This window comes from Mycteria americana, chromosome 4, assembly GCF_035582795.1.
Source record: "Mycteria americana isolate JAX WOST 10 ecotype Jacksonville Zoo and Gardens chromosome 4, USCA_MyAme_1.0, whole genome shotgun sequence".
In the NCBI taxonomy this organism is placed as follows: domain Eukaryota; kingdom Metazoa; phylum Chordata; class Aves; order Ciconiiformes; family Ciconiidae; genus Mycteria; species Mycteria americana.
The window spans coordinates 50,589,111-50,611,065 of NC_134368.1; the positions used below are offsets into that span (position 1 = coordinate 50,589,111).

General features: G+C 45.5%; 1 protein-coding gene across 6 annotated transcripts; it reads left to right on the top strand.

Moving 5' to 3' along the window:
* Window positions 1–4: 4 nt before the first annotated feature.
* On the top strand, window positions 5–19,853 carry TMEM154 (transmembrane protein 154). Of its 6 annotated transcripts, none has more exons than XR_012775537.1 (7): window positions 5–196; window positions 8,684–8,995; window positions 10,783–10,810; window positions 12,008–12,093; window positions 13,635–13,695; window positions 17,518–17,766; window positions 18,089–19,853. XR_012775537.1 is itself a non-coding variant. In XM_075500459.1 (6 exons), the coding sequence occupies exons 1-6, from the start codon at window positions 130–132 to the stop codon at window positions 17,564–17,566; spliced, it is 603 nt and encodes a 200-aa protein (XP_075356574.1). In that variant the 5' UTR covers window positions 5–129; the 3' UTR covers window positions 17,567–19,853. The 6 variants fall into 6 exon arrangements, 4 of the variants coding, with proteins under 4 accessions (XP_075356574.1, XP_075356576.1, XP_075356575.1 ...); XR_012775536.1 differs by having other exon boundaries at window positions 17,518–17,821; window positions 18,089–18,119; XM_075500459.1 differs by having other exon boundaries at window positions 17,518–19,853.
* The last annotated feature ends 2,102 nt before the right edge of the window (window positions 19,854–21,955 follow it).

Consider the following 21,955-nt stretch of genomic DNA (forward strand, 5'->3'; position numbering starts at 1 on the left):
CAAAGAGAGTCCATCTCCTGCAGAAATGCGGCTCAGATGCACCCCGGCAGGAAACAGGAAATGTAAATGTTCGGGTGAAGCCGGGAGCCAGCCGAAGCACCCCTCGGGTGGGAGCACCGCCAAGGTAGCATGCGAAAGCAAAACCTCATCGTGCTGCTTTCTGCCCTGTCGCTGGCCGGAGGATCTGCCAGGAACAGTGAGTAAGAAAGCGCCTTTCGCCCTCCGAGGTGGGACTGCGTTTCGTGCCTGCAGCGATGGGACCGAGTCGGAGGGCAACACCCTCCGAACTGAGCGCTAGGAGAAGATCTGTGGGGGCTTGCTCTCTGCTTCTTTTAGCTGTGTTTACCCTCTCTGTTTTCAGCTGCCTGACTTTTTCTAAGCTTTGACCTTTTTTCTTAGACCTAACCCCGAACGGCAGCAACCGAATCCTACAATTCCTACATTTCCTACGTTGCAGGTGTGTAGGGAACCGGAGTTTCCATGCTGGCCTGCCAGGCATTTTGGTTCTAATTTTAATTATTTGTTGTACTTTTTTAACCCCACACCCATACTATCAGCATTTAATAGTAAAGTTAAAGACGGAGCACCGCTTCCATTCAAAAGCCGACCGCAGAGTTCCATAGTCCCGGTGAACTGAAACCGGTTTAACAAAAGAACAGCCAGTTCCGGAGACAAATATTTTGAATTCTCAGCTGCAGCGCAAAGCGGTCGGCACCGTGGATTTAGGTCCTGACCTTTTGAAGGGAAGAACCGTGAGTGGAAAAGCCACTTGTGACAAAATGCTGAAGCGCTGGGGTGTCGTTGCAGAGGCTCTCACCCCGTTCACGGGGGGTAGTTTGTTCCACTGGCATTTTGGCAGCCAGCGACTGCACAAGACAGGCAGATAGTCTTTTAGTAAAACCTTGCCAGGCAGTTCTTGTGTGCCTTTCGGTGTCAAGCAAATCACTGCCCAAGTGCCTCAGTATGGACTAGAAGTGTTTGCTGCCTCTGTGCTGCTGTCGCAAGCAGGAGCTCTCCCGAAAGCAGGGAGAGAGGACAGTGACGCTCAGCTATCACTGGACTTCTTGTATTAAGGATTTAAAATGCATTGGTGAAATAGGTGGTTTGGTATGGGTATTTTTTCCCTGAAAACCAGTACTATCAGCAGGGTGTAAAAACTGGGCTGCCGTCTGCCGGTGCGCTGCCGAGCTGCTCGTGGTTAGGAGCCTTGCTGAGCTGTAAGGGTGAGCTAAGCGAGGTATAAAATGGTTTGGCCTTGTCTGCGTTACTACAGCCCTGCTGCGTTACAGCCACATTCAGAAAATATGCTGCAAGCGTTGAACGTAGCTCAGAGTCAAAGCGGCCAGGGGAAAAAACCTGCCATGGACAGAGCAAAAGGGAGGTCACAGGGAAACGGACGGGCGTGATGCGAGCACCGCAGAGTGATCAGGCTCCGGCTTCCTCAGCTCATTTGCAGTGTACTGATCGCTAGGATTTCATCCCCCTCTCCACAGGGTGGAGGGGTGCCTTAGTCCCCGACCCCCCCAGCCCACGGCTGGGCCCCCCCCTCTTTGCGATGGGCGTTAAAGGCTGCACAAAGCACCAGGCAGATGTCACGCACCAGGTGCCCCGACCCACTCCCCGCTGCCTTTAGAGGCTTCCTACCCGTAGGTCCCCTTTTAAATTTTGGTTGATTTTGGAACAGTTCCTCCATGGGAGTGAGTCAGCCCTGCCAGAGCTCTCCCTGACCGCTGTCAGCCCTGGCTCTCCTGAGCCAGCCCCCCACGGCTGGGGAAGGGGAGGAGAGCACCCGCCCAGAGAAGACGGGGACCCCTGCTCCCCACACAAAGGCGGCTTTCGTTTGTGCAACCAGCCCCAAAATGCACCCAGGGCTTACTCTGACTGCACGGGTGGAGAGGGGGAAGTTGTGAACTTGGGCCACGGGGCTGAAACTGAACTGGAGGGGGAAGAGTTTATGTAGGGGCTTATCTACCCCACAGGCACTGGTGGGTCGGGAGCCCCTCTGCTGAGGGCAGCCTGCCGGGGGGATCCTCTGCTCTCACCCCTGCTTGCTCACAGATCAACAGGACAGGACCTTTAAAGGAGCTTTCTTCCTTTTTCCTCCAGTCCCAGACACAGTCCTCACCTTTAAAGTGGTCTGCTGGAGAAGGGGGCAGAAGCTCTTGGGGATCTTCCAGGTCTCACCTCTACTGTCTAGAAACCATTTACAAAATAGGCAATAAGACTATGATTAAATCTTGCAGCACAGACAGACGGAAGCCTTTATAAGTCCCGTTCCCATACCTTGCTGGAGCCTTCCAAAACCCTAGCCTTGCCATTTGGATGACGATTAACAGACGGTTTTCTCCCAGCTACGCTACAATTACCCTAAGCCGGTAGCTCTAAGAGCGTGCCGGAGGTCTCAGCTCCGGGTGCCGGCCCTCTCTCAGCTCCATGCTGAGGGCACATGGGGGTTTGCACCAGTCCCCTTCCCCTTGCCCATGCCCTTGCTTTACGCAGGCAGAAGGACCTGCTGGTGGCCTGCTGAGGGCCAGCAGTGGTCCTCCCTGCTCTGGGTGATGGTGGTCACTGCTCAGCCTCGCAGCAGCCCTAAAGACCTACCTAAGCGTGTGCTGTCCCTAGGAACAAGTATTAAGGCCCTTACTATAGCTTATAGGAAAAGGCTCTGACCCGACGGGCATTTCCCAGGGTACGCCAGCCTCGGTGCTCGGTGAAGCATGCAGGAAATTGCAGCATAAGTGCTCTGACGCGGGGAGCAAGAAAATGCGCGAGGGAGAGGAGCAGTAAAGCGTGTACGGTCGTTAAGCGTGTACGGTCGTTAAGTGGAAGAGCCGGGATGGCTGCAGGTAGTGCTTTACTTTGGCTGTGTCTCTGTGCTGTTGTTTTGAGCTGTCATTCAAAGGAATGTTGCTATCAAAGATCCAGATATTCAGCAGCTTGTGCCGTGAGCACAGGCAGCAGCTCTCTCTTTGGCAGAGAAGTGCCTTTAAGTGAAGTCCCCTACAAAGCCAAGGTCTCTAAGGGAGTGGTATTTTTCACCTGTTCCCCCTTAAAGTAATGAACTCGGGAATGGGTTTGAACCCATCAGAGTCGCCTGTTACAATTTTCTAGCAAAGCAACAATATAAGAAATGAGGATTTGCTATATCCTCTCTTTCCAAAGTGCAGCTCCCTAAAAAGCAGATGAAAAACCCTTTCTACTGAACACATCAATTCCTTGTACATATTTACTCCTATTCATCCCTTTTATTCACACACACAAACTTCCACTGTGTTTTATTCAAGTGCTTCAAGGGCATTTCAGAAAATCTCTCCTTTACATCAGCAAGATTGTATACTAAATTTCAGTCAGTGACCCCAGTCTATTTTCTCTCAAGAGATTTTTTGACAGCTGGAGAGCCTTCGGAGCTTTTGAATCTTTAATTTCAGGGTCCTCCTGAGAGCAAGGAGCACCGAGAGATTCGCATCACGGTGAGGTGGCACGGGTATCGCTGATGCGGAGCTGGAAGGCCACGAGATTAAGTAGATGCAAGGAAATGCATAAATTGGTCTGGAAAACCTTTAGTACTGGGGGTGAGAAACGAGACTACAGGTTCGCAGTCTGACTCTCAGACACGTGGCTGAATTTGCAACGCCGGCAGTTAACACAGCCCTTCAGCTGGATGGAAGTACGGCGAGGAGAAAGCAGCTTCCATCGACTAGCAATGAACTTAAACAGTTGTTTCCTCTTTCAGGTTATACCTAGATAACACTTTCTAAGCACCCCATTTTAATAGGATCTTGTCTACAGATTAGCCAACCTGAAGCGTTTGTGCTCCCTCATCAGAAGAGCGTAGGCACCCGCCAGCTAGCCTGCAGGCTTATAAGGATTCCTCTTCTAGCCAGGCTGACAGGCGGGACCTGCCGCAACAGGCAGCTGGGCAAGCCCTGGCCGTGGCGAGGAACGGCCCTTCTTACGCAACGCGAAGCGCAGGGAGAGGAACAGGACGGGGATGAGTCAAGCTATAGGAGAGAGGATCGTACGGACCACGTGGAGTCGTATGACTACGCTCACCAGGAGGAATGTGTGCGTGGAACAGCGTGATATAGGATATGGTAACTTTGCTCCAGCATACACAGCTTTGTAGCCTTTTCTCGTTTTGTCATCCTCTCGTGAGCCTTCCTTTGACTGCATTTTTATAGCTTGTAGGAAAGTTTGGAGAAACAAAAAATTCCCTTTCAAACTAATGAGCTTGACTATCCCATTGACTTAGCTCTTGCTTTTCCTCTACCCCATCCCTTTTTCTTCTGTAAGTAGGTACTGTAGTGTAATTTGAAAAATTCCCTTCAGAGACCCCAGTCCTCGAGCCTGATGAGAAGGCAGCAGGGAGACAGATGATTTTACAGCTGAACCGAATGTGCTGACTGCTGACGGTTTTCCTTTGCCTCACATCCAACTGAAATCAGAAACCTGTTTGCCCGCTTACTTCATCAAGAAGCTCATATCACCACCTCTGAGTGCTACAGCACAAACCTCAGAGGAAGAAATGCTGCAACAACAGAAATGTTGCTTGTTTGTCTGAGATGCAGTTGTTTGGACTCCGGTCTGTAAAGCTGCTGGTACATTCGACTCCCTCTGTCTCCCTTGAAAGGCAGGCTTGGGAGCACCTCCAAAACTCACGCGAAGTCCATCAGTAATCCAAGCATATTTTTAAAGTAGAAAATATTGAATAATACCGTATACCATGGTATCTGCATACAGGGACATAGCTTTTTTGTAATTCGTAAGAACTGTAATGGAACCTTTTTTGAGCCGCTGCTAGTGCTTGCTCAGGCATTTTGGTCCCCCGAGGACTACATCCTCTAATACCTCAGTGGTGGGAACCTGAGGACTTCCTAGCTTCCAGCTCCAGCTTCTTAGCTTCCAGTTCCTGCTGTGCCCAGCTCCCCATCAGGGTGGGACACAGCTGCATGCCAGCCCCTCTCCCTTCTGCTCTTGAAAGCATGAGAAGTGGCAATATGGGCTGGGTTGAAGCTGTGGCGTGCTCCCGTCCACTTCCCTCGACATGGGGAGAAGTGGCCAGCAGTCATGCCCCAGGCGGTCCAGACAAAGCTGATCTGATGCAGTTGTTGTGTGAGCACCTGCTCCTTGGCTGAGATGTGCAGAGGGCTGAGTACGGATGCCAGACAGGAGCCAACAGCATGAGGCTGAGCTCAGCAAGAGGAAGGGCACGGGCTTTGCAAAGTCAAGGAGATATCTACATGGTCAGATGTGACTTGCTCCTTGTTCCACTCCACTGGCCTTGGTTTTCCATCCTGAATGTATGTTATGTTATGTTATGTTATGTTATGTTATGTTATGGTCAGACTCCCTTTTGGAGGGAGCTAGTAGATCTCTGCAAGATGAAACCCAAGCACAGTTGACAAGACAGTTCATGGTATGAATGACCACCACAAATCTGGCTCCCTCCAGGCATGGAGAAAATGTTTGAATAGCATCTCACAAAATCCCCGACTTTCAGATGCTCTCTTGCCCTGCTCCAAACCTTGCAACGTCCAGCTTTCATTCACCCTACAAAACAGCCACCGGGGCTAGCTGCAACACAGCCTGCTTGTTATTTTGAGCACTTTAAACTTAAACGCTATGAAAAACAACGACTACCTTGGGGCCAACCACGTGGGTCTCACGTGGCCCGGGCAGCTGGCTGCGGCGAGCGCTGTGCCTTCACCGGGAGGGCTGAGTCCGTCCCTCCGCGCCGGGCTGGAGATACAAATCCTTCCTTGGTGCAAGCCACCAGGCCCACCCAGGTGCGGGGTGTGATTTTCCTACTGCGTAAAAAATGTGATGTGTGGGTGGCCCGAGAGCGAGAGCAGCCCCGGTGTGACAGGCAGCGCATCCCTCGGGTCCCAGCCCTGGTCCTCGGAGGTGACGGGCAGAAGAGCTGGAGGGGGATGTGTCGAGGCAGCAGGTGAAACAGGAAATAAGAGCAATATCCTTGCAAGCACATTGTGCAATTGGCTGCTCTTCTGCTGAAAGATGAATTTAATTCACTCGGAGAAAAGATCTCTGTAAGAGGAAATGGTGTTCACAGAAGAGATGCTGTTTTGTCCCTGGAATTATGCAAAGCGAACAAAAATACGCGGCAGCAAGGTCACTCCCTGTGATTTGCCATGTTCTTTGCCTAGAGACTAGAAAAGGTAATTGTATTTCACACAGAGACAAATGATTTGAAATCTGCTTCGTAGCTCAACAACAGGCAAATAAAAAGTACCAGAGACACTGGAAAAGTCTCTCTTGGAAATCAAGCGCAGCATACGCTGCAGCTCAAAGTTTCGCCCTGCAGTTAATGAGCTGTGACTGTTTGCTTTTGCTTTAAAGTCACACCATGCTTTAGACATTTGAAAAATCCATTTTAGCTGGATCATAAATGAAAAATAAGGTATTTTCCCCACACCCTTTCCCATGTGTACTATTTTAAGCAACGGGCTTGTCCTTGTCCATATATCAGATGTGGCAGACGACAGGTTTCAAGGGTGATGGCTAGAGGAGGAAAATGAAGCAAGGTCGCCGAAGAGATTCGGTGAGGCTGCGGTGGTCCGGCGGCTCCGCCAGCGGCATGGTCCATCACGCCGCGGTCTGCGGTGCGGACATCTCTAGCGATACCTCGCTGCTCTGTGCAACAGCCATTGAAATGGAGCGGCTGCGGGCACCGGCGACTATGAACTACCTTGGGAAAGAAGAGTCAAGTGGCCAAACTCATAAGGGAGAGGAGCTCTCCCTCCCGTCCTCTGCGATAGGATTAAGGACAGCCAGGAGACCACGGGAAAGGGTGGAGGAGCACACGCGTAAGGGGTCATTACCTGCAGGGGAGGCAGAGATCGTGTTTTGCTCTTGACTGAAATACTAAATACAGAGAAAGCAACAGAGAGACTATCGGTACGAAGTGCTTTGCCACTGAAAAGCTAACATTTTCATTGTATTGTGGTGAAAGAGTCTGCTGACCTTTGCAGTATTAAATACTATATTCAAGTATTAGGTATTATTTATTAAGTATTAAAATTCTTTCCTAGTTTTCAGGAAAGGATGAAACAATCAGGTGCCTGAGTGATAAGCGCGGCATAAAAATCTAGATAAATCACTGCTGTCACACTCAAATCATCTTATTTGTTTGAAATTGGGTTTCCTGGAATACAGTCTCATGAGATACTCATCTCCTCTTTGAGACAAATCTGATGGGAGAGGAGATGCTGCAGAGTGGATTAAGCAAGAGATAGCGCTCTAATCCCAGTTTTCCTCTCTCACTTGGTGTCCCTGGGAAGGACAGCATCCCTGTCCTTCTGATTTCTCATTTGTAAAATGGAGATGATAAGTGCTCATCTCTCAGGGCCATTATGAAGATTAATGTGTTTACAAAAGCATTTAAAATGCTAAGTACTTCTGGTTCCAGTCCTGTGAGACTGGAAATGCCAGCACTGAGGTGCTGAAAACCTTAAGCTCTTGCTAACTCTAGTGGAAACTGTGGCTGCCTAGCACTTTACAAGAGCGGGGAGAAACATGTCATTGCAAAAGTCATGAAATCCCATTCTGCTTTATTGCATAAAATGAGAGCTGCACCATGCCAGCTTTGTATCTGAAAGGGCAGATAACACAAAAAAATCACCATTTAATTTCATGCTAAGAAAATTATTGAAGGCTTTGCATTTGGAAGCATGTTGGTGTAATTTATCTACGGGCTGATTCCTGCACCTTTGGCTACAACAGGATTTTTGGCGTCAGTATAGAATGCAGTATCAGCCCAGGATTTGCTGTACTCCTGTTAAGCTTTAAACTCCGCGACAGTCAACGTAGACTCCTAATTAGCCTCAAAAAAAAGCTTGTTTCGCTATTAGCAATATAGCCAATTTTAGCCACTTTTCTTGCAAAAGGCGTGATAAATGAAACCCAAACCCAAATCAAGGTTCAAAACCCCCAGTCTTAGCATTTGTGAAGAATAGCCAGCACTGACTCTTTACCATAGGCTCCTTCGGCCAGCCCGTAGGACCAGACAGAGGAGCAGTTCGTGGCATCTGTATGCAGTAAAGCCCCTGTGTTACTACTGCCTCTTCTAGTCTGGGCAGAAGCGAAAGTCAGCAGCTTCTGCAGGCTTCAAACTTCCTTTCGCCAGTTCTGTTTTTCACAGTGAAACAAATTTAACAAATTTGAGAAAGACACAGAAACAGGGAGATGAGTGAGCCGGAGGAATTGGTGAACCAGGGATAATGGCGTCCCCAAAGGGACTACTAATTCCTGGGGTAAGGGGAGGGACGAAAGAGGTCGCGGCCGTACGCGCCAAGGCCGGGAGCAAAGCAGGATGGTGTGGTTCGCTGAGAAGCAGAAGCCTTTTATGTGAGAGCGAGACCAGATGCCAGCCTACAGGTAAAAAGTGTTTGTGCAAGACAGCTGCGTGCAGACAGACCACGCGTGCTCACGTGTCCCAGTAAAAAACAGCTGAAGAACGCGGTCAGGACCGGTAAGATTTTGTGACAAATTTGCCATCTAATTTTACATCCCGATGCCCAAGGCTTCAAACCTGTGTGTATGGGGCATCTGCTGATTTTTTTTAAGACGTGAAATGAAAAGTAAATATTAAAGCTGTATGCTTTTGACTCGCTGATGATACCAACAAAAGCCATAAAATGTTAAGTTGTCCTCATATATTTGGCAGGTTCTGAAAATGATGGTTCAGGAGATGGATTGCCGATATTATCCACCGTTACAGTAATGCCTCCTCCTGCTACACGTCCTTCGACCACGCGTGACCACGAGCAAGTACTTGTCACTGCAAGCACTATTGAAAGCAGCTTTGAAACAAAAAGTACTCCAAGTACTGAATTGAATGCTGTGAACAATCAGGACAGCCTAGAAGCAGCAGAACCGTCTATCTTGATATATGTTGTCCCCGTCGTGCTGCTGGTCCTGCTGATTTTGCTGACCATATTTTTTGTAATACATCATAAAAGGAAAAAGTCTAAGCAAGGTAAATTTGTCTTCTCGCACATCGGAAGGATATGTTTAGGACGTGCTCCACATTAACAAAATGTTATTTGGAGGCCTGGGATGCCACATTTAGGATGTACTTCTCCGGTTGTAGTTGCGTGTTTGACAGATAGGAAAGGGGTCCACCCCCGGCCAGCGGTATTGGGGCACGCACCTCTCCGTGGGCGGGAGCTGGTTCTGCTTCTTGGCACCTCTTGCTCACGCTGCACACCCACGGGAGCCGCGGCACCGAGCTCTGGCTCCTGGCAATGCCGGGAACGGCGTACGGATGTAACCGTGTGGCTGCAAATGCTTATTCTGTCTTTATGCTTAATAACTTCACGCAAGGTGAATTTAATGCTTCTATTGCCTATATTGCCCACAAGGTAAAGCTGCTCGGAGCTTCAATAAAGTAAGAACAAGCAAAACCATTTTAAGGAACACTTTTAAGGGGTCCTGTAGGGTGGTGGCAGCTATGAAGATATCACAGTAAATGAGCTAGGAATCCCGTGGTCAGACTGCCTGGGTGCTGTGATAGGGAGAGCTGCGCTTCAGGAAGGTACCTGGATCTGTTAGCGAAGAAATCAGTAAGTTGGAGTGTCAAGCCACAGCAAACAAACTGAGGTGTCACATTAAAACCATGCAGTGGGTAAGTGAAGTCCCGAAATGGTCATATCAGTGTCTCTACAGAACAAGAGTGCAGCTGTCAGCTCCTCGGCCTGCAGACAGTGACATATGTTCAACGTAGATTTTAAGTCCATTTTTCAGGGCATTTTTGGGCTGCACCTGCCTTATCACCAGGCCACCCTCATAGCAAACTCTGAATTCACCAGCAGCCACCTAGTTGCCCACCTGTTTCTGGATGACCTGAAATGCAGGTACACTCTTCAGAGGGACGGGCAACGTGGTGCCTTGCAGGAGCACAATCCTGGGATCTCTTGCCCTGTGCCTATTGCTTGGAGCTGGGATTCTGGGCACCCTCAAGGTGGGGAAGTTGGCTCTGGGGCCCTGGTGTGGCTCTGCAGTCAGGGAATGTGCTGGAACAAGTGGGAGGTGTCAGCACCCATTGGCAACAATGAATTAAAGATAAGCTGATTTAAGATAGTAGACAATGTGAATCCTATATGTAGTTCTTCATTCTTTTTTGAGGGCTGAGACCTTTCAGTCACTTGATTCCTGGAGGGGGAGTTATTTATCTGAATAATGGCTGTTACATTATTTTTTTCCCCCATCTTTACTTTGTCTTGGGGTCATAACTAGCTTTGCATCCCTTTTGACATCTGGCTAGTTCAGCTTCATTTGCCTAACTGAGATTTAATCTGCCATGCAAGTCCATCCCCCCCTTCTTCTCTCCACGGGCAGCTCCCAGAGCCTCCAGGCAGAGCCGGTTTGCCTGCGTGTAGTCTGCAGCAAAATGTCCCGACGCTTCCAGTAAACAATTGCTTTGCAGCAGTGGTTCTTTTTCAGGATACCGTTTCTCTCACGACATCTGTTTTGCTCAGGGAAGCGTGCATCTGCCGTGTCCTGCCCACTGCTAACAGTCGGCTTCCTCCCAGCACGGCTGAGCTAATAATGAGCTGCTTTTAGTGTGTTCAAGATTAAAAATAATGGGTTCCTCTGAAAATTACAAACAGGACGAGGTGTTTTGTCTTTCATCTACAAGCTAACTATTACGCCTTTTGAAAATGCAACCTGTTTTACGTGACCCTGTTCAAGGCTTGCTTGCAGTCTGGACCCTGTATATATGCAAAAAGCAGAACTATGAACACCAACTTTTTTCTTTTCCAGATGAGCTGGGAAGCGAAAATGTGAAAAGGTAAAGTTTATGAACATCACTTTTTTTTTTTTTTTTTATGCTTTTACTCTAAGAGGATATTATGATTTTGGGCTCCTTCACCGCCTGTTTTAGTTTAACTGTAGACTAAACACCATTACCTTTTGCCATCGGTTGCTCCAGCTAACTGTCTCTAGAGGCGGCTAAAGTGTGACTTCAGTATCTAGCTGAAGGTGTAGGACTAGAGCAGGAGAAGAGGAGTTACGGCAGCCGAGGCGAGCGCTGCCCCACGGGCACCCACCGCCCGCAGCCGCCCCTACGCCTGCTCTGGGCACCCCGGCTCCACCAGCCACAGGACAGCACAAGACGTACAAAGTGCCCCATGAGCAAAGGCGATCAGTGCCCAGGCTCATCACAGGCTTTTGCTATTCAGAATAAGCTCTGTGTCTTGCTCCCCTGTTTTTCAAGTTTGTCTTCTCACTCTGAGGTGAGGCAGAAAGGCTTGCCCAGCTGACGTGGAAGCAGTGCCTTAGCTGCCACAAGCCAAAAGCTGCGTGGCTCTTACCAGAGTGATAATTTTTATCGTTACCTTTTATTGAGCTCCATCTTGCTAATCAATGCTGGAAGTTATTAAATTGGCTTCACGGGGGAAAAGAAAGGTTTTTTTGCTAAAAATATTTTTTCTGCTGTGTGACTCCAGGAATGATCAGCAAAGGGAAGCTAAACAGAGGCATTTAAATAAATGCAGAGGGACTCTTCTCATCACCCTTCCTTTTGAAGTCGCCCCCAATGTCAGTCACAGCTAGGACAAAACTTTAGGCCCTCTGCTTTTACCCCTGGAGCAATGGGACTTCTGCCATGTGTTCCAGCAGGGCAGAGACAAACTTTTATTTTTCAGTTTCCTATTTACAGTAGGGACAGTTCTCAAATAGCTGCATTGGTCGGGCGCTCTGGCATACCCCAGACTGCACCGTCTGAGCCCTTCTGCATGAGATGTCCCCGCCGGCCCCACCTCTGCCCAGGACCGGCACCTTGCCGCCGCTCCTTCACATCTGCTTGCAGCCATTTCATCCACACCCGTTGGGCTGACGTCTTCTCAGATGACTAGACTAGGATGACTTTCCCGAGTTTATACACGTGTCTGGAATTATGAGAGACTGATACAAAATGACTACGTTGTAAGTTGTTTGAATGAAGCATTTTGTGTAATGCTTTTTTTTCCCCCCGCTTCCTCTCAAGTCCTATTTTTGAAGAAGATACGCCCTCTGTTATGGAGATAGAAATGGAAGAGCTTGATAAATGGATGAACAGCATGAACAAAAATGGTACACGGTAACCCCTCTACTCCATCATCCCTCTCTTTCTAGCTGACGTAGATCCCATGCGTAGAAAATCGATGTAAGGTATTTTGTATGTGTGCCACTGCTTTTCCTACAACATCTTTAGTTGTGTTCTTGACTCCCCGCTACTAAAATAGCAGCATAAATGTCAGGGGTAGAATTGTTCAGAGGAGTATTTTAGTTTGTGTGGGAGCTTATTTTTAACATATGATGGAATATCATAAATGTTTTGAGTTTCCAGTAGCCACTTCTATTAAACACATGTATAGCCGTGAACAGTATTTATATTTTTAAATACACATTTTTTAATGCTAAATACTAGTTTCTCTGAAGCATCTAGTCCTTTCAGACTTCAGAGTTTCTACAGTTCTGTGCTCCACATTGTGCTATTGTAGAAGAAGCACGCACGTACTTATAGTTCAGACCACCGTTTACTTAAAATTGCTGCCAGGATCCTATGAATACATCCCTCCCCTCTCCGTGTCCTTTCCCTCGCTTGCCATCTCTACCTCGTGAAACACAAACTGCCAGCACCGTTCACCATCTACGTCCTCTCGGGCAAGTCTATCAGCCCATGGAGCAGTTAGTACCTGCGGTAACTACCACCAGCAGCATCTTCAGCTCCTTCTTAGCTACTCCTAAGTATCTTGTATTTTTCCCCTCATTTTCCTCCCAAATGAAATGTCCTGCTCAAAATCTCTAAGGGCCCTGCATCCTCCTTCAAGGCTCTCCTCAAAAAAGGCAGGTCTTTGGTAAGGTGTGAATTAACTGAGGCCGGATTTTGAACTGCTAACAGCTTTTCACTGGCTAGGAAATGCTGAAACCCTGGTATTTTTTTCATTCCTGGTCCCTTGCCTTATATCCAAATGGCTCATTTGCCTGACCTCCTAGGGATGCTTTGTTTTTCAGGACATAAAACTCTTTGGAGCATTTCTTTGCGTTAGCACAGTGCTCCACATGATGGGGTTTTGACCTTCGCGGTCCGTAAGCTCTAGCAGAAAACATGTGCTAAGCAGCAGCAGTAGTGAAATAGAGGCGTTAAGTATAGTACACAGGGAAATAGTGCTGTAAAATATTTTTTTTTAAATCTGTGGACAGAAGGGAACAAATAGTTTACATACGGGGGGGGGGTGGGGGGGTGGTGGTGTTAGTGTTCCCTAAACCCCAGCCCCAAATTCCCAGCTGGCCTACAAAGCATAGGTGCAACTACAAGCAGTGGAAGGCTAACAAATAGTCCTCCCCAAATAGTCCTCCTCAAAAGTAGTTCATTTGTATAGGTCTACACAAACAACTGAAATAGATATAATAAAGAAATTACAGCAGCACCTATCAAAGGTAAGGAAGATTTAGAGCACGTAACATTTACACTCTGTGGACTATGCTGATTTTACAGATAAAAGGGTGCAGAATAGCATCTGCAGTTTTACATTCTAGAGACACTGCACCAGAAAAGTTGATGCAATTTTGAAATAAATGGAGAATAACTGCCAAGAGTAACTACAGTTTTGTTTCTTATCCTGTTTCAGCTGACTGTGAATGTTTGCCTACTGTAAGAGAAGAAGAAAAAGAATCCATTGCCAACCCAAGGTACCTTTAATTCATTATACTATTTGAAGAAATATGGTCAATGTTATTCCAAAATAACCTCATTTTCCTAATATATAATTATAAATAAAGCGATTCTTTGGTCTATTTAAGTTTTAAAGGTTTTATATATAGGGACTGTGATTTCAACTCAAATGGTTTGACACTCTTTTATTTCTAAATGGGTCTCTGCCTGTACGTTGCACTCCTAAATAATCTTGCGGTTGTAAACCTGCGCGAGACAGACAACCAGATGGCACAGACGGAGTTTCACTTGCTAATCAGACTTTAATCACAGTTTCCCAAGGTGTTAATACAAGCATTCAGCATCGCTTCCTTGGCATTCCTCACTGGTGCGGACACCCAGCTCCCCTCTGCCACCAAGTGCCTATAGGTCCCTGCGAACCACTGCCAGATGTTTTGGCTAGAGCTGGGACCTGCCGGGCAGGGGCTTGTCTGACCCCAAGAGAAACCCAAAGGATCTTCCCAGTGCCCGGAGCAGCGCTCCCCGGGAGCTGGTGCTAGCTTATGGTCCAAGCAGAGATCCTAGAGGGATGCAAAGCCGCAATCCTGACAGCTTGTAAACTTAAAAACTTTCTGGCTGGTTTCCTCGGCATTTTGGCTAGAACCCCTAAACCCCTCTCAAACTTCCATTTTCCCTAATTAAAAATCCTGATTCCAGCTGGAAGCAAGGGGGCTGTACATCGCCCTTGCCTGCAAACTTGCGTTGCAGCTGCATTTTGGGGAGCGGGCAAAGCAGCTCCTCTGTGCCAGGTTACGATGACAAACCAACCATCCTGTCTGCCAAGAAAATCCCTGGGGCAGTGGAAGCAGCAGGCACAAGCAGGCAAGGCTGGGAGCAGGGGGGCAGGAGGAGGACCTAGGTCTTCCCCTTCCCATGGCACCAGATAACTCAGCTCAACACGTCTCTGTGACGGAGCTGCACCTCCCACTGTAGACTGTCGTAATATCCCGGTCCCCCTCTTTTCCGAGTCTCCTTGCTCAGGACTGAAATAGCAGCGATGTTAAATCACTGCTGCTGGAGAGCATGCGACTCCGCTGCTCCAAAGCTGCAGTTTCAGGGTAGGTTTTGGATGGGGTTGCTCCACTGCAGCTATTTGTATTTAAAAGGTTTCTGCTTACGCCCATTGCAAGAGAAATCATTGTTGTTGTGTTGTGGGAGTTTCTCGGGGGTTTTTTGTTGGTGGTGTTATTTTTTTTTTAAAAGACTTATATCCTCGGTTCCAGATGCAAGGAAGCGCAATATTTTTACCCTGAGCAGCTGGAAAAGATGCTGGATTTGCTAGCCATCTGGGTCTTCCCTTCCAGCCTCTAAATGACAACTCAGAGGGGGAAAATTGTTAAGGAGAGGCAGCTGCACAGCGGTTCTCTAAAACCAGATTTGCTGAGCGTACCGCTGACTATAGTAGGGAGTATAGGACAAAGTGTGCTTGAGCCATATGCTAACGCCAGCAGAAGTTAATCATGCTATAAATGCCTTTTTAGGCACAACGACACCCTGAGCATTAAGTTTACTTTCCAAAACTTAAACAGTTCATTTTCAGAAAAAAATCATCACGACCTACCAGCTTGAGCTGACATTTTAAATACCGCCCTTGCTAAAGTGCTTTTGTACTGGATTTGCATTAACCCCATCAGAAGGTGGGGGTTTTGCTCCCGACTGGCAAAAGGTATCTTTGGGCTACACCCTACCTGAAGTTCCCCACCTGTAAAACAGAGATATTGTCACTTCAAAGCACTATAGTGAGGCAAGTGCTTTTTTTGATGCAAAAAAGCAGCCCTGTTCAGATAAGTATGCTTCAGTCAGAGTGAAGGTACACACATTATTTAAGCATATTTTCTGATGACTGGTATCTTAGGATCAGACTGTAGAGAAATGTATGCCTCTCAATTGTCGGAAGGCAAACAAATGCAAATAAAAAGAGGAGATTTATCCCAACATTCAGAGCTGCTCAGGCAAAGGATATTAGTTGAATACAAAGTGCAAGATTATTAGGTTCCATTTCCGATTCTGAAAGACTGCTTCATTTGGGCAAATTTCTTCTCAAATTACGGGAATTCCTTTTTTAGATTTTACCGATGATCTTTCAGTATGGGAAACATCTCAAGGCCTCACTGAGCACAGCTGGCTGAGTGTTGTTTTCCTGCTTCATAAAGACGCTGGGGGGAGTTCATCAAGACCCAAATGCTTTGAAGTATGAATTGATTTTGATAAGATATCATTCTGAAAACATCTGAAACTAAACGTTTCAATAATGACATTTTGACATTTTCAGAACGAAAGTTGTTCCAAAACTACTTTTCAGAGTAAGTGACTTTTTAATATAAAATTTTAAAAAGGTTTAAAGAACAGAACCCTGTGGTGGTGAAATATTTCTAAGTTAAGGGTTTCCCTTAACTCAAAACTACTTTTTCAAATTTCATTTTACATGAAATTTTGAAACGGGTTTCATTTCAAAGTGAAAAGGTATCTGAAGTGGTGGGATTTCCTGGTAAACAAAAAAAAAAAGGTTCCTGTTTATTTCTGCAATTGAACCTTATCAGACCAAGATCTGCTGCTTTTCCTGACCAAACTCTTAGCTGAATAAATAATGTCAGAAAGAGAACTACGTACAGATAAATAGATGTTTTCAGCAGCTGTTTTGAGCAAGAAAAGTGAAAGACTATGAAGTAAAATGAAGCAAAGCTATTACGGCAAAAATTCGCACTCATGAGCGTCAAGGCTGCAGATTTGTGCACAAGAGCCAAGATATGACAGCCCGGGCTCCTTTGTAGGTGGAGGTCACCTGCCTCACGCATAAGCTAAGTTAGAAATAGATATGTGTCTATACATTTTTTTTAATATATATATTTAAAATAATATATCTTGCCTTTGAAACCTAGTGCTAAAATCCTGATCGTGCCTGAGCAGAGAACCGCAACATCTCCCCACCTCGCTGGGGCCGGGGTTCCCGTCCCGTGCACGCAGGCGGGCGCAGGGGCGGCAGGCGGGGGCTGATGCTCCTGTGGTGCAAGACAAGCGGGTGCAGGACCAAAGACCAATCTCTTCTCCGGGGACCTTTACTCCCCCGGCAAAACAGAAACGCAGCCTGTCCCCTTCACAGCGTGGGTCTTCGTAGGCTGGCGAGTACGATGAAGCAATCCCCCCCTGCTTTATCACTCCTCCCGAGGGGTTTGGTTTTCCTTGGGCACTGCCGGGCACCCTCCTAGTCTTTCTGTCCGAAAAAAGGTGACTCTTATGGAGAGATGTTCTGAGGGGAAAGAAATACTCTTTTCCCCAGCTGTGCCGCAGTTTGGCAAGATACTTAAAAAACCATGTGAAATATTAAGATAATGAGCGGCCCTTTTCACTTCAGAGGTGGTTTAAACCCCTGCCGTTAATGCTGACTGAAATCTACCCAGCTGATAAAAAATGTCGCATTTTTAATGTTGGCATGAACCAAACATTATTAAGAAAGTGCTAGGGAGCAAGCTAGCTAGGCAGAAACCAGCAGGACAAAGAGCAAATTCACCTCTTAGGAGGCCAGATTTAATAAAAAAGTTCCAGCTGTCAAAAAATTATCCTCACCTGTGGAAAGAGGGCAATTTGATTGCTCAGTCCTCGCCTGAGAGCAGGAGAAAGGGTGGCCACGAACCAGCAGAGAACTCAGCCCAGCCCTTGCCGCCAGCACCTAGCACCACAGATGGGGCCGTTTCATGCGTTGCATGGCTGACATTTGTTTTCTGATAACACCTTCTCATGCACTCCAGAGATACTCTTGCGTATTATTTCCTGCTGAGACAACTAACCCAACAGCATGACAGTGGTGTGTTTTTTTCTTTTCCATGTATATGCAGTGATAGTGAATCATGAAGTCAGAACAGCAAAGAACTGGTTAAAGGGAAGCAGCGCACAAGCTAACGATCCCCCAGATATTGGATGAACTGGATTTAAATATAATTCATCTCAAAAGGCCAGAGAAGCAAATGCTTTTGTTGTGTCCTGCTACATACAGTCTTCAGAAAGGAAACATCACCAAGGGGAAGAAAAAAAGAAAAAGGAAAAGCACTATAGTAAGATTAGGGGCTGATTTAAATTCCTTCTGCAATGACATTCATCACAAATCAAGTTAAGCCTCTTTTTTTTTCCACCCTAAAAGTTCTCAAAATAGTCCATGTTTCTGTCTAGTTCTTTGGTTGCGTATCATGCAGAACCACTTCTGTTCCCAGTTTGGTGGGTTTCTTTGTATTTTTTGTGGGTGGTTTGTTTTGTTTTGTTTTTTTAAATCTGCACCCATAATTCTGGACTACCCTGGTTTGGTGGATGTGAAGCTCATGCTTATGCAATGTTTGTTTTTCAATTTGCTTTTTGGTAACGGTGCACTGATTTGCACAGGACTTCTGCTGGGGAGGTACGAGACTAGGACTGACAGACCAGCTCTGAGGACAGACAGAGCAGCTGAAAAGCCTCTCAAAGAATTCAACGGAAGCGACTGCAGCCCAGTGAGGGCATGGTCTTTGTAGCATGCTTTTTGGTTTTCAAATTAAAGGCATTGTAGAAGTGAAAAATATTATTTTGAGATTGCCTTTCAGTTCATTATCTCCACAGATTAGTACCCTGGGCTAGCTCTCACCCTTTAACCCTCCTCCCCGCCCAGTGCTGTTCTCTAACAACCACCTGCTTGGGGAACATTCAACTTGAAAACATGACTTTTTTAAAAATAAGAGGTTGAAAAATTGAACAATTCAGTACTCACACCAAACACAAGTTTAGATAAGTATGTATTATGCATAACTACTAGGTCAAGGTTTTCAGATGCAATAAGATTTCAGCTTCTTCTGGTTTTGAATATTGAGCTTGGAATATCTGAAAGACATTGACTTCTAAATGTGCCTGGTCACCTTTAATTACACTGAAAAAAAAAAAATCAGACTCCTCAGACACCTCAAGGTGGGAATATAAATATTGTAATTGCATCCATTAATTTTAGGTGGCATGTCTCTTACGGGTGTAGTTTAAATATGTAACACATATGAAAGTGGATCCTTGTCTGTGCAAAGCTTCCCCTGCCTCATTTAAAATATCAAATTCACATCCTACCATATCTTATATCCTACTCATCCTTATCTTCTATTTAAATATATAATTTCTTCCCACTCAATACATGTTTAATATGATCAGTTTTGGTTTGTCTGTAAATATTTCACTCATGTCATCATGCATAGCTTGGTTAAAGAGAGCAAACAAATGCCTCAAGGCTCTGGGATGACAGCTAAATGTCACTAACAGCTGACAAATACAGAGGAGGGTTCAGCTTGGTGAGTAATTGAGGATATATCAAAATATAAAAGGAAAAAACGTTTACAGCTGAACTGTACATATTACATTACTGAGTAGGACTTGACTAGTAATTTCCTCAAAGAGTAAAAGATTTCTTCATTGTTCCAAGACAATTTATTGCAAATATTTGATTTAATGTATGAGTGATGGTAAATTAATTTTCCCTGCTTGGATGATTTTTAACTTAAAAAAAAAAAAAAAGTTTTAAGTTCATCTTTCACAACTTTTTTTTGTTTAAACACTTCCACAAGTTCCTGACAGTAAACTCATTCTCTAGAATATTGATTTAAAATAATGCAATCACAAGGGAAAAGAGTGAAAGACAAATATAGAAAATTTTAAAAAAGGAAGTGGATATTTTCCAGTAGCAGCTTTGTTAGCAACTTCTTTCCAACAAAGATGTTATGCTCAGACTTCCTACAGTTTGCAAAGCGGTAACCTCAAGATGCCCCAAACAGAGAATGTTTCCTTTAACAGTACAAGATAAAAAGATGTATTTTGAGACCATTACTGGCTGTGTGGTTGGAGGGCAGTCCACGGTGACCCAGCACTTTGCAACGTCAGTGTCCAAACGGCGACTCCTACCCTACCTTGCTTCAGGCCACGCAGCTCCGCATCCAGCAGCCACCACCTTCTCCATGAAGAGAGCCGAAGCACAGCTGGGACAAAGAAGAATTGGAGTCCTAGCCTTTTCGTAAATTTTATTTTGTTATTATTTTTTACTTTTGAAACTTACCCAACCCCCCAAAAAGTGACATTATATAGCATAAGTCAGTTCTGACATGCTGATGATCCTTCACCCCGTCCTAGCTACGCGTCTACAATATTCCCTTAGTACTAGACAAATACCATTTTTAGTATTTCTATTTTCCCTAAACATTTTTACATCATTGTTATTCTTCCCCGCCGAACAGAAATGCTAGTCGTAAACTACGGAGGGGATCACTCGTTCATCCGATGCCTCAGCCCGGCTCTGCACTGCCCCATGTCACCCCTCTGGTCTCTTTCGTTGATCCTCATTTTTACGTTGATTTCTGCATTTGCCACGGCCACCGCCCAGCATCCACTCGGGTCACAGCCGAGTCCCTCCGTGGACGCCGGGTTCGTGGGCACAGCTGCAGCGTGGTCCCTGCCTTGGCTCCTCTCCTCCCTCACCCCATTTGGAATTTCCCTCTCCTCCTTCCTGGTGTGCCCCTTGCACTCTTGTTTGTTTTACACTTGTCATCAGTTCCCGGTCATTTCCTTTTACACAGTTTATCTCAATATTTTAATCTTGTAAGTGGATTGAATTACAGGGGATTTAGACCATTTTACTCCTGTATTAGTACAGCCAAAACATTGTAATATTCCAGGTTACAAGCATTACCTTTACACCTTCTGTTGATGCGCCTTAATTTTCCCTAAATGATGTACGCAGTCAGGTCCTCTAACCCACAAAACAAAGAGCAGGACAACCAGACAGCAGGTAAGATACTAGCAGATTTTTAAAATTATTTTAATATTGCCATGCACTACACAGTATTTATGCCTCTGCTGTAATATCCTCAGCAGCAGCCTGATCTGAGCTGACCCATCTCACCATCATCTTGCAACATCTACCACCAACTGATAACTCAAGTTATTATCCCTCAGTAGAAACTGAGAACAAGCATACAAATAGAAAGTCACTTGCACTATGCGTTATTCTAAAATGTTTAGCAAATGTGATGATCCCTAAAGAACTGCTACCTCTTCTTCCATTTTCTTCAAGTATTTCAGTAGTTATCCAGCACTGCTCAAGACAATTCGACATCTAATCTACGGTGTGAGCACTTTTTGGCCTACAGAAGGCAGAGAAGCCAAAGGAGGATTTGTTTGATAAATACGTGGATAAAAAGAAGGGTAATTAAGAACCAGCATCTCTCCTACATATGCTAAAAATCAGTATCTTAACAGAGAATTTTGCAACAAAATAGAAATAACTCATCCGTAAAGTTACAAACATAAGGTCACTGGCATTATCAGGAGTTAATTAATATCATAATAGTCATGCACTCATCAAGCACATAACCCTTACATTAACCTCAGCAAAAAAGAATGTTGGTTTTCATTTCTAGGTAGTTCTAAGTCATGGATCGATAGATAACTATTGATCTACGAGATAAAAAAGTAAATTGTTTTGCAATGCTAAGTCTGATGGAGGACTATAAAAAACCCCCAGCTTTTGTTTACTTTCTGTATATGCTGTATGTGCAATTGTTTTCTCAAATAGCTGTTTCAAATTATTTTGTAATTTAAATATTTCAAAGGCATAATATTGCTCAGCTGTATATAAGTTTGAGGTTTTAAAGCACCTTTTCTAATAAAGGTTTATAGCATGTTTTAGTATCTACAGGTTCTTTTTTCCCCATAGTCCTGCTAATCCATTTAAGTCAGTGGGTTCTAATTATTTGTTGTTGATGTCAAGATTACTCAGGCCTTAGAAGATGTACAAAGATGTGTATGGTATGTTGATATGTTACTCTCATCAGCTAGCTAAAATTCAGGCAACAAAGCCTAAAGGCTCATGCGCTAGCCTTTCCAAGTTACAGAAGTGCTTTGAAATGAATTTTACCTAAGCAAAAATAAAAAAGCTGCTTTATATTTCATTCTATTTTTGTTTGGATATTCCAAATTGTCTTTATCAATAGTCAAATTCTGGCTCCAGTGAAACTGGTGAACACCCCCATGATTTCCCCTGGGGTGACTGTAGCCATCTTTCTTTAATGATCGATCACTTTGCAGGTTATTCCAGTTAAGCACCAAAATGGGAGTCTCCAAATTGATAAAGCTGCTAAAATAATTTTCAGTGCATATTGGGGGGGGGGGGGGGGGGGGGGGGGGGGGGGGGAGAAAAAAAAGAGAGCGTGATTTCCAGATAGAAATTTAGAAAATATTAATAAA

Bases quoted from the DNA above. Each gene is read 5' to 3' on its own strand.
- TMEM154 (XM_075500459.1), top strand. From the start codon at position 130: ATGCGAAAGCAAAACCTCATCGTGCTGCTTTCTGCCCTGTCGCTGGCC. The intron at 197-8,683 runs GTGAGTAAGAAA...TATATTTGGCAG, and splicing joins CGGAGGATCTGCCAGGAACA to GTTCTGAAAATGATGGTTCA. The intron at 12,094-13,634 runs GTACACGGTAAC...ATCCTGTTTCAG, and splicing joins GAACAGCATGAACAAAAATG to CTGACTGTGAATGTTTGCCT.